At 43.3% G+C, this 12,435-nt stretch overlaps 1 protein-coding gene across 3 annotated transcripts in view; it reads left to right on the top strand.

Annotated features, from left to right (window-relative positions):
- The first annotated feature begins 2,298 nt into the window (after window positions 1-2,298).
- CFAP43 (cilia and flagella associated protein 43) overlaps window positions 2,299-12,435 on the top strand; it is a 61,692-nt gene continuing 51,555 nt past the window's right edge. For 2 of the 3 annotated variants that reach the window (XM_019485988.2, XM_019485989.2), the window contains exons 1-5: window positions 2,300-2,418; window positions 2,544-2,797; window positions 5,803-5,899; window positions 8,576-8,743; window positions 10,572-10,722. In XM_019485988.2, coding sequence (XP_019341533.1) covers window positions 2,351-2,418; window positions 2,544-2,797; window positions 5,803-5,899; window positions 8,576-8,743; window positions 10,572-10,722 — 738 coding nt within the window. In that variant the 5' untranslated portion in view covers window positions 2,300-2,350. Of the gene's footprint in view, window positions 2,419-2,543; window positions 2,798-5,802; window positions 5,900-8,575; window positions 8,744-10,571; window positions 10,723-12,435 lie in introns of all 3 variants that reach the window. The other variant, XM_059730196.1, reaches the window with a different exon arrangement.

A 12,435-nucleotide genomic window follows, 5' to 3' on the forward strand; every position in this document is an offset into this window, starting at 1 on the left:
ATCTGTATCAGCTCAGAGAGCAGAAACTTCTGGGATCCTTTACTACCGTCGTTTGAATCCTACAGTTCACGTTCAAAAACCTGCCTGCATTTTTTCGCTAAGTCATTGGTGTCTGGTTATCTAACTTCTCTTGTCCATCAACCGTGTCCCAGCAAGAGGGTGCAGCACGTGCTGCCCAGGCACGCCCAGTCCAAGGCAAACACAAGCCAGGCATGAGCTGTTCCTTGTCCCGGGACCTCCTGCATTCACATGGAGGATTTTCAGCCACCTTCTACCTCAATTACCAAAGCAATTGTGTTAGGGGACATATTTGTTCTTTGGGTGCTGCCGTTTAGCCTGTCTCTACCTTCCAGGCTAAGGGTTAAATATGGAAGTACTGTACGTATTACTTATGGCTGTGGAAGTAGGGATTCACTTGAATGATTTCACTTGGCCTGTTGAATGCTGATGGGTGAAGTAATTAGCAAGGACACAGGCAGCCTGATCACTCCCAGAATGAAATATAAAGGGCAAGTAGGAATCTGAATGCACAGGGGAATAGCATGAAATCTGTATATTGATATAGCCACTACCCAGCAGCTTTGAAGATGGCATCTAATATTGGCCACCCGTGGAAGTGGAATATATGTGAAGCACTGCATAACTGAGGGCTGCTTTAACCATCGTAGCTTCAAGTGTATAACACCTAGCCAATTCCTTGATGAAATCTCCATAGGGGGAACCCAGTTCTTCATCCCATGGGGGTATATGCAGCCTGCTGAGTGATCTACATTTTCATGACATCGGTATAAGGTGTAGGTTTGTCCTGCTGGCTTTGACCAGAATTTCCACTCTTCCCACCACGATTGCACAGTGCTGTGGGTGCATCTCGCACAACTGGCCCTCGGTCTTCTAGGGGTCTCTGAGCACTTCTGTAATACAGTAGAGAATACTAAAAAAAGGAAGACAAACAGACAAGCCCCAAGCCCTATCAAACTAATCCATCGACTTCTCCCTCTAGGAAAGAATCAGAAGGAGATTGTTATGGTTTCTCCTGTTTTTACGAGACTGGGTTGGCTTTTAATGCTATAAGGATGGAAAGACATAAATAGAAAGGTTGCAGATCTACGCGTGTTGTAACTCCTCTACTTTCCAGTGGCTCATTTTTCAGCAGCTGTTGCTGTCCGAAATGCTGCCAGACCAGATCTCTCCTAGATACACTATCTCATGAAAAGGAAAATAAGCATAAGAGAAGCCATGCAATTATCTTGGTAGGTGACTGACACTCTAAATCCCTCTTTGAATGAGCAAGGGAGTGAGCGGCTGTGCGCCTGCATGGTTGCAACAATGCTGAAGCAGGAAGAAATGCTAAGCTTTCTCCGAGCTCTAGCTACCTCTCTGCTCAGGGGGAAGCTATCCAGTTTCTGGAGGAAGCAAGAATAACTGAACCTGTTAAAACAGCTGGGGGAAGGTGTAGGGTAGCAATCCTCAACTTTTTTTTTTTTTTTTTTTTTTTAAGACACGGTGCTCCTAGTCAGACTCAAGCAAAATGCCAGCTCTTAACTTTCCCTCAACAAAAGAAACAATAGAACAATTCTCCTGCTGCAAAACTCCCCCAAAAAATTCCAAAAGGCCACAACGGGACAGATTTTATTCACAAAAAGATTCACCGTGCGACTTGCATGTGGGCGTGGCACCCCTAAATACTGCAGATCACCCCCCAGGCACCCTGGAGAGGATCTCATAGGACCCCAGAGTGATGCAGCGCTCCCCAAAGTTGGGACTCCCTGGTGTCGGAGGCACTGCACGTTCTTCCCTCCAGCCGTGCGAGTGGGATTAAAAATAATAATCAAAATTAAAACAACAAAAAAAAAATCATTATTTAATCTTCTTTACTTTTCATCCCATCCAGGAAGAGCACACACCAACTGCTGACACTTCCTTAGCCTGACAAAGGGTTTTTGAACCCAAAAGCTTGCTTAATAACTATTCTCCAACTATTTGGGTTGGTCAAATAAAAGATATCAGATTCACCCAAGGAACCTTGTCTGACTATTCAATCAATTGATTGCTAAAATCCTCAGGTGCCCTCACTATATTGGCTCTCAGGCGTGCAGCCATTTGGGTCTTCAGCCCAAATGGCTGCATACCCCACCCCCAACACAGACTAAATAGGGAGAGACAGACTCCAGGCAAGAGAACCCCCGCGCTGGCCCTTTAAAACCCTCCCGGCCTCTCATTGGTTGCCGGGAGTGCGGACGGAACCAATCATCGGCTCGCTTAGTCGGCGGGCTAGGCGGAAGTCTCTTGCTAGTCAATAGCGGAGCGCGTTGTTGTTCCTAGGCGACCGAGGTAAACGGCCCAGGCGGCCATGGAGCCGAGCGGCGCGGACGAGGCGGACCGGCTCCTCACAGCCGCGGCGGCGCGTGTGGAAGTGAGGTGAGGTGCGGTGTGGGGCCGTGACTCCAGGGTGGGCCTTTGGTTTATGCAAAGGGGTGATATTATTTTTACAATAAACGCAGTGTTAACCCCTTTGTTGAACGCCCGATTGTTTTTCTCCCAAGATGGGTTCAGGGATTCCCGAGCAGGAACGTGGGTTTCGTCAACCACGAGACCATCTGCTACCCCTGCGGCAATTACATCCTTTTTGTTGACCTCGAAACCAAGAAGAAGACGGTGCTGCCGTGTCCGAGCGGCCGCGTGGGAGCCTTCGCCGTGAACGGAGCCAGCGGAGTGGTGGCTTTCTCCGACCAGAAGCTCAACCCCGTCATTTATATCTACACTTTTCCAGGGCTGATTAACTGGAGGGAATTAAAAGGTAACTGCCGGGAGTCGCCTTCTCTGTCCTTATTCTAATATTACGTCGCGAGCACCGGAAAGGTGTTCCCATGAGGTGAGACCCCTATTAAAGTAGTGTAGAAAGCAGAAGCTGGTTTAGCTTGGTTCTCAGTCGTTTAATTGCTGGCTACATAATGCTGGTCTTTTAAACTGAGTTCAGCGCTTGAAGAATGACGTCAGTCTTCCCTCGCAAGACTGGATTTTAAACTGAATTCGACGCTTGAAGAATGACGTCGGTCTTCCCTCACAAAACTGGATTTCAAACTGAGTTCGACGCTTGAAGAATGACGTCGGTCTTCCCTCGCAAGACTGGATTTCAAACTGAGTTCGGCGCTTGAAGAATGACGTCGGTCTTCCCTCGCAAGACTGGATTTCAAACTGAGTTCGGCGCTTGAAGAATGACGTCAGTCTTCACTCGCAAGACTGGATTTTAAACTGAATTCGACGCTTGAAGAATGACGTCAGTCTTCCCTCACAAAACTGGATTTTAAACTGAGTTCGGCGCTTGAAGAATGACGTCGGTCTTCCCTCGCAAGACTGGATTTTAAACTGAGTTCGGCGCTTGAAGAATGACGTCGGTCTTCCCTCGCAAGACTGGATTTTAAACTGAGTTCGGCGCTTGAAGAATGACGTCGGTCTTCCCTCGCAAGACTGGATTTCAAACTGAATTCGACGCTTGAAGAATGACGTCGGTCTTCCCTCGCAAGACTGGATTTCAAACTGAATTCGACGCTTGAAGAATGACGTCGGTCTTCCCTCGCAAGACTGGATTTCAAACTGAATTCGACGCTTGAAGAATGACGTCGGTCTTCCCTCGCAAGACTGGATTTCAAACTGAGTTCGACGCTTGAAGAATGACGTCGGTCTTCCCTCGCAAGACTGGATTTCAAACTGAGTTCGACGCTTGAAGAATGACGTCGGTCTTCCCTCGCAAGACTGGATTTCAAACTGAGTTCGACGCTTGAAGAATGACGTCGGTCTTCCCTCGCAAGACTGGATTTCAAACTGAGTTCGACGCTTGAAGAATGACGTCGGTCTTCCCTCGCAAGACTGGATTTCAAACTGAGTTCGACGCTTGAAGAATGACGTCGGTCTTCCCTCGCAAGACTGGATTTCAAACTGAGTTCGACGCTTGAAGAATGACGTCGGTCTTCCCTCGCAAGACTGGATTTCAAACTGAGTTCGACGCTTGAAGAATGACGTCGGTCTTCCCTCGCAAGACTGGATTTCAAACTGAGTTCGACGCTTGAAGAATGACGTCGGTCTTCCCTCGCAAGACTGGATTTCAAACTGAGTTCGACGCTTGAAGAATGACGTCGGTCTTCCCTCGCAAGACTGGATTTCAAACTGAGTTCGACGCTTGAAGAATGACGTCGGTCTTCCCTCGCAAGACTGGATTTCAAACTGAGTTCGACGCTTGAAGAATGACGTCGGTCTTCCCTCGCAAGACTGGATTTCAAACTGAGTTCGACGCTTGAAGAATGACGTCGGTCTTCCCTCGCAAGACTGGATTTCAAACTGAGTTCGACGCTTGAAGAATGACGTCGGTCTTCCCTCGCAAGACTGGATTTCAAACTGAGTTCGACGCTTGAAGAATGACGTCGGTCTTCCCTCGCAAGACTGGATTTCAAACTGAGTTCGACGCTTGAAGAATGACGTCGGTCTTCCCTCGCAAGACTGGATTTCAAACTGAGTTCGACGCTTGAAGAATGACGTCGGTCTTCCCTCGCAAGACTGGATTTCAAACTGAGTTCGACGCTTGAAGAATGACGTCGGTCTTCCCTCGCAAGACTGGATTTCAAACTGAGTTCGACGCTTGAAGAATGACGTCGGTCTTCCCTCGCAAGACTGGATTTCAAACTGAGTTCGACGCTTGAAGAATGACGTCGGTCTTCCCTCGCAAGACTGGATTTTAAACTGAGTTCGACGCTTGAAGAATGACGTCGGTCTTCCCTCGCAAGACTGGATTTTAAACTGAGTTCGGTGCTTGAAGAATGACGTCGGTCTTCCCTCGCAAGACTGGATTTTAAACAATAGAAATAAGATTGGGTCAGCAAAATCCATCGAAAGACAAAAGTGCCTTTCTCGAATTATTAGGAAGGTGTCTTCGCTAAAAAAGAAAACACCGCAGCCTAAAGACTCTTCTTTAAACCAGGTGTGCAGTGCACAGATGCAAGTCATCAATAATATGAGAGGAAAAATTTATAGCCTGGGTAAGAAAGAGGGAATTTGACAATGAGCGTTTCTAACGTAAGAACACAAAAAGTTTCATGTTGCGTTATACCAGCGGTCCATGTAGCCTAGTATCCTGCCTCCAACAGCAGTAAGTAGTAGGTGGTTTAGAGGGAGAGCATATGAACAGAGCATGTGGGAATGGAGTTGCTGAGAGAGAAGGGGAAAAATGGACTTCAATTAAAGGAAAATACAGACTGAATAAGAGAGACATTTCCTACCAGAGTGATTAGACTAGGTAGTCTCCCAAGGAAAGTGGTGGAAGCCCCATCGTCTAAGACCTCTGAGATGAGGGAGGACAGATATTTCCCGTGGTTCAAAAGTTCAAAGCCTGGAGGTTCAATTTATTTACTTGTCCATGCCACAGTCTTCCTGTCTACCCTTGATTAAGTCCGTTTCTGAATTTTGGTGTGCCTCAGTTTCTCCGTCTGTAAAATATTTCTTCTCTGCTTCATGGAGAAGTCCATGTAGGAACCAAACTTCACAAAGCACTTGAGATGCATGGAGAGTAAGCACTATAGAAGTCCAAAGCATTATTAAAATAGATGGAAACCCCCCACCTTTTTTTTTTTTAAGAACTCATTATGACAATTGTCTTTATGTGGTCACAACACAGTGAATGAGCAGGAATAGATCAAACAGCAAGCCTGTGGCACAGATGGAACAAAGCATTAGAATTATATCCATGACTGTCCAAGGTGAACATATGAAGTCCATGTCCACTGTGAAGTCTTTCTTATTTTTATATTCTAGGTCAAGCTCAGCTAGACTACACCTTACTCGCGTTCAGTTACATGGGTCCTTACCTGGCCAGTTATTCGTCAGTTCCAGAATTTGCCCTTTCAGTCTGGTAAGTGTCAGACACATTTCTTCAACGCTGAGTACAAGCCATGAAAACGAGCCACGGGCAGCAAGTTAACTATCTGATCAGTCTTGGAAACTGAATACAGAGGTAATAGTGATAAGAAGGTGGTCTTTTAGCCAAGCATAGTGCTGGTAGCTGGGAACCACTAAGTTCTGACACTGACTATCTGTGTGGTCTTGGGTACATCATTTAACTCTTATTAGGTTAATTACTGCAAAATGTGGATAATAAATCCTAAGAATCTGAGGCTCATGTAAGGATTAATTAGTTAAAATGTGTACAGCAGATTGAAGACACAAAGTGCTAAATATCTGTTTTCCCTTGAGAGTACTTGGCACTCCTGTTGAGTCTCTTAAAAATGCCTACTGTTTCTCTTTAACACATCCCCCCTCTTGATGCCTTATGCTGCAGTTTCCAGCAGGGATTGGGGATGTTTGCACAGACAACATGTGCACCTTGTTTGCTGCTCAGTTTTACAGACATCTTGGCCTGTGAAAGAGTGGGTTGGGAATATGGAGGCTGCTGCCACCTCTAGAACTTACTTGAGTAAATAAAACACTATAGCCAGTTCTCGGTGCCTGATGGAGAATAAAAACATTCAGCAAGTACTGTGCCTGTGCAGAGCAGCCCAGGAATTGGGTTTAAATGTACTTCACAGCTGATAAAATGTGTCAGCCAAACAAGAGAGTCTGCCCTGAAGAGCTTACAATCTAAAATATCAGAGGTGGTTAGCCATGTTAGTCAGAGGTCAAGCAGCGGGTAAGACAGAGTGGCACCTTGGAGACTAACTGGCTCAGAGAGGCATGAGGTAACAACTCAGTTCATCAGCTGCATCTAGCAAAGTAGGCTGTTACCTATGAAAACTCAGTTTATAAGATGCTACCCTAACTTACCTTCTACCAGTTTAAAGCCGCAAATAGTCACTACTCAGAACAAAATTAACATGAGTGACCCAGTGTATCTCTATGCACATTTAAAACTTCCACCAGTTCAAAAGATTCCCCTCACCAAGAAACGTTCCATATCTTTAAAACAGCGAATGCCACTGGAAATGGTGAAACATATTGAAGTTGTCCAAATTTCCAAGACCACCCACACTGCAAGCCTATTCATGAGCAAAGCAGTCACAACGAATGTGATTTCAGGAATGAAATGATTTACAATTCAAGTTTAAAATAATTTATTATGAACTCAAGATATTCTTACAATACTAGGACTTGATTCTGCAATCATTTTCTCACAGATGCCTGAAACTCATTGCAGGATCAGGGCTTTCATCTATGCTGTCTGATTACAGTGCGCATTTATTATAGAAATAGCATCTTTGCAGGATGAAAAACAGCAGAATATGTAGTATTGTTCTTCTGTGATTGCAATATGCTATTTGCACAATGTCTGTATTTTATGCGCTATAGTCCTTGCATTGTTTGCTATGCACAGATAAAAGAAATGTTTTGGAAGTTAACTCAGGCTTGAAGTATAGAAAGTCTATGGATAATAAAAGCTGCTTTTCTTGGGAGATATTTTATCCCTAGATCTGTGTTCTGTTTTGTTCAAAGCAATGGCTCAGTGCCAGATTCTTTTTCAGATGCATGCAATGTATCATTTCAGATCTTAATAAATTAACCACTTTAAAAAGATCTTGGCACTGCTTGCTCTATATGAGTTCAGAACATAATGGCAGATCTTTAGGGAGAGACCTACATTGACTTTTTATGTCAGAATTTCAGATTATAACTTATTAATGGAAGTTACTAAACATATGTGAAGACTTGTGCCTTTTTTGTTGCAGGGTGCTATTAATATTAACCATTGTCTTGCTTCCTGATAGGTGCCTGTGAGTGAATTTATCACAAACTATTCCAGCAGGATTATGCTAAATCCAATTATAACAGCATATATACACTACAGTACTTCTTCATTCCAACCTTTGTGGTACATAATACAGCAATAATTCTATCTCCAGATTCCAGTGGCATGCTTTATCATTAGCTTTAAATTGTAAATGTTCAGTATGTTACAATCAAATATATTGTTCAGGATATTACAAAATAATGCTTATAGTTCTCCTCCAATAAGTATAAGCAGCTTCAAGGTTAGCATATAAAAATAAATCTTTTCTTTTTAATAATAATTGTAGCATTTTTCAATCACAAGTCTCAAGCTTGTAAGCTTTATATATCCTATCCCTATTTTATAAAGAGGAAAACTGAAGCACAGAAATGGGGGTAGGGAAGTGACTTGTCCAGGGCAACACAAAGAATCATTGGCAGGGCCAGGAACAACACCTGTGTCTCCTGCCTTTTGTCTAATGACATGTTACAGAATATAATATAAATAAATTAAATCTAAATTGGCTTTGCACAGCACCTCTTTCAGAAATCTGTTTTCAATGCTTGTGTGATTATATATTCCTAGTAGCAATGATATTCACTGTATATGTGAATAATTATTCAGTATCTCTTTTCATTCCCATCAAGTGGAATTAACCCGATTAACTATAGAACGTGTTTGTCAGTGACAAAGGGCCTGACTCCTGAGAGGCGTTGGACATCTTTTATCCCCAGGAACGTCTAGCAGGACCAACCCCAAATGGCTGGTCTGAATTTCTTGAGATATTTAATACATTAGGTTTTTTTTCTTTTCTTCTCTTTCTCGAAGGAACTGGCAAGAAAATGTTCTTCTGTGCAGCAAATCTCAGTTGGGTATGACAGCAACCTCCTTGAGCTTTAATCCTCTGAGCTGGCACCAACTGTGTATGTCCAGTGAGAGTTCCATCACTATCTGGAACATTGAAAGGAGCGATGAAGAGCATCATCTCAAGCCAAAGTAAGGGACAGTCCTGCCAGGCTAAAAAAAAATTTCTGAGGCAGCTTTATTTCAGTGCTTAGAGCCTGTGACCTCTTGTTTTCAGTGGAGTGTCAAAGATAGAGACCGTGGGTTGGATCCAGCCTGCAGAGCCCCATCATCCATCCCCTGGTGCTACCTGTGGGTCTCAGAGTTGACCCACATGCCACACATAGTGTGTGCCTGACTGGCTGCACAGGGCCTGGGACTGTACCGCAGATAGCGCCTGCTCCAGTCAGCTGGGGATCCAGGTTGCACGTGGTGCCCGTATGGGAACGATTGGGGACTGTGTTGTGTGTGGTGCCAGCCCTAGCTGGTCCAGGACAGGTGCTGCATGCATCATGGGTCCTGGGCTGGCTGGAGTTGGGTGTCTGCTCCAGTCAGTTCAGAATGGGTGCTGCCTACACCATGGGTCCTGCACCACCTGTGCTGGATCTGGCATGGGAGCGGTGAAATTTGTGAGCCTGACTCATGGACTGGCTGTGTGCCACTCATCCAGCCTGCAGGGCCAGAAAAGTTTGACACCCTTGGTTTACAAAGAATCCGGATCTAATTAAGATTAACTGACAACCACTTAAGTCGCATCCAGTACAAATCTCCCTATTGGCTTATGTGCACAATGGTAGCAGTCTCCACCAAAAGGCATAGATCTGAATTGGAGGAGAGGCTAGACTTCCTTCCCAGTCCTGCAAATGGTTCTGTTATAGCTCAACCAAGGGCATTGCAAGGGAGCTCACTCTGCTGCTGTTGCCTGAGCTTACTGTGACTGGGGAGTTTTTTTCAAATGAAGACCATCTGGTGAATGAAATGTATCTATTTTAGAGTGTAGCTGTAGTCACAAATAGGCTCTGCTGAAAAACTACTTAGGGTCTCATGTCTGTTTTCTTTGTGGTTTCCATATTCTGTGCGAGCAGTGCACAGGTCCAAAGATGCTTTTACTATCACTGTAATTCACTGAGCATTGCAAGCTTAGAGATCATCTACCTAAAAAGGTTTACTGCTTTAATTATGCTGTTATATCTAGTTCCAGTTGGGAACTGAAATAAGCTGTCGGATGCCAGGTATCTTTCTGTTAGTATAATTGCACTTATACCAGGGCTTTTAACAACAGAACTAAATAAGCAGAATATCAGAATTATACTGATAAAAACTATAAGTAGGATTTGAAAATCTAGCTGGGTTCTTTGTCTTTTATCATTATGGTGTCCACATGAAAATATGTTGCTGTACTTCTTGTTCTCTCTCTTCATTCCAGTCTTCAGGGGCTGGCCTTGGCTTGAGGAATCTTTTTATTTATCAATTTTTACATAAAATTTCACTGAGTCATAAATCAGCATGTTCCTTAAGCTACACATATACCTACTCCTCTGCATTTAATATTCTGACACTAACTGAATCCCAGCCAGAATGCAACCAGGAAATGCTTCTCCTTAGAGCATTTTTCATTTTTAAAGCATTGTACACACAATAATAGGGATGTTTTGAAGATTGATAGTTAGATAGGTATCTATTATTAACTCCTATTTACAGAACAGTTATTTGCCCAAGACGAGAAGGATTTGATACCAAGAGTAGATATTGGGCTAGAATGTGGAAGTTCAAATGACTGTTATTTACAATATTAATGAAACCATACATGTTGTGTAAAATGGTTATTTACAGCTGCATCTCTTTGTAATAAAATGAAGTCTTTTCTACTAGGACAGTAGCTTAGGATCAGTGTCTCCTTGCTTTGTATCAGTATTTACTATTAATAAGTGCTTCCTTCATTCATGTGCTATTCCTCTTCTTTCTTCTTCTTTTTGTGCAGGCCTGTGCAACTTCCTGCTGAAGATGCGTCACAGATCTTTAATCAGAATCCCTTTTTTTCACATCCTGATACCCAAGATGCGTACTATGGCCCTGTACTGCCAAATTCTGCTATTGCTGGGCTAATCAGGGATGAAGCACTGCTATTCAGGGTAACTAGTGCTCTGTATCTAACCGGTAATGCAAAATGCTATGATTGTCACACTGCTGACGGATGTAAACAAAATCCAGGACTGAAAGCTTCCCAAGCTGGCATGGTCCTATAAAAGAGTCTCTTCTCTCAACACTATTTGATACTCATATTAACATTACAATTACAGTCTCAGGGATGGTTTTGTATTTTAAACAGTCTCCCAATTAAATCCCAGGAGGTTTAACCTCACCCTTTTAAGTTTTCAAAGGGAGCTAAAACTAGCTAATATGCTGTTCTTGTTTGAGTGGCCTCCGTTTGTTCCCATTTGTGGTATCAAGCTATGGAATTATTCCAGCAAGCAGTTCCACTGGGACCACTCTCTATTCTTTTTGCCTCTCAGAGAATTACCAGAGTATACAAAGGAGAGTGGCCCCAGATACCCTTCAGTTCATTATCAATGAGAGAACGTGCAGTGAGCTTAAATCACACACATGTCCTCACTGCTTTTTCATCATCTTTTAATTGTGCCCCTAGGGACTATTTTCTTTCTAGTTAATTAGATTAATAATTAGTTAGCACACGTTTTCTCCACTTGGAGACATAACAAACACATTCTTCCTAGCAGGCACTGGTATCACCTGGATGATATACAGTGGTGGAGGGGTTCCTCACACCCTCTTACTGTCTGGCAAGGCTTCTCAGGCCCAGATAACTAAAGTATAAATTCAGCATTAACTCTGGACATTTTTTAGCCTAAGTGACTCTGCACTGGCTTTCTTGGATCTGGTCCCAATATCTGTGATGGGTAAATGCCATCAAAGTGATGCCAAGGTCCCCAAGCTTCTCTCAAGTCTCCTGTTTCAGGAACAAAATCCCTGAGTTTTCTAGGTTGATGTGATATGGTGCTGAAGTTCTAGCACTGTTCATGCAGTGCCAAGGTCCAGGGCTCCCACTGAAGTGATTTGATTCAGTTCTTATTTTCCTGACATCATTCATTCTTTTCTGAGGAGCTTGGGTCCACTCTTGAGCTAATTTAGCACTGACATCTCACGTACACTCATGTACTTGTATCCTTATGGGTTAGTTTTATTTGGTTCTGACTTGGGTCCAGCACACAGGACTCAGCATTAGGGACCAAAATAGATTATTTAAATGGTCTGGTCTCCATTATACATTATATTAGTAGGCGCATCTACATGTGCATTAATGCATTTTTTCCTAATGCACATTAAATTTAGTACCTCTAATGTGAGGTAGCCTATTTTACTGTGCGTTAGCATATTTGCACGTTATTTTATGCAATGCTTTAATGCACAGTAAAATAGACTACTGTGCATTAAAGTGCACCTGTAGACGTGCCCATGTTGTCATAACTGTTTTACTCATGTAAGGGCATGGGCATAAGGAAGAACTACTATATCACATTGTTTTCCACATGGGTACTTCCTTTGTGCATGATTTTCACCTGCAATAAATGTAAGTTGATCCATGATATTTTATCCCTCAGTGAAAGAGGGGATATGTAACTTAATCAGTGCTCTCAAATTCTCATTCCCAGCCTCAGGCAATTTCCATTTCCATCTCAAGTCAACAACTAATGTTGATCTGTATTTCTCCAGTCTGTCCTAGATCCTGTTAAAACCTAAAACCACAGAAAACCCCCAAGAGGGCATTTAGTCCAATCCCTATATTCCACCTGTATATATCAAAGGTACTCCTTTAATCCAAAGGT

This window comes from Alligator mississippiensis, chromosome 6 (genome assembly GCF_030867095.1).
Source record: "Alligator mississippiensis isolate rAllMis1 chromosome 6, rAllMis1, whole genome shotgun sequence".
In the NCBI taxonomy this organism is placed as follows: domain Eukaryota; kingdom Metazoa; phylum Chordata; order Crocodylia; family Alligatoridae; genus Alligator; species Alligator mississippiensis.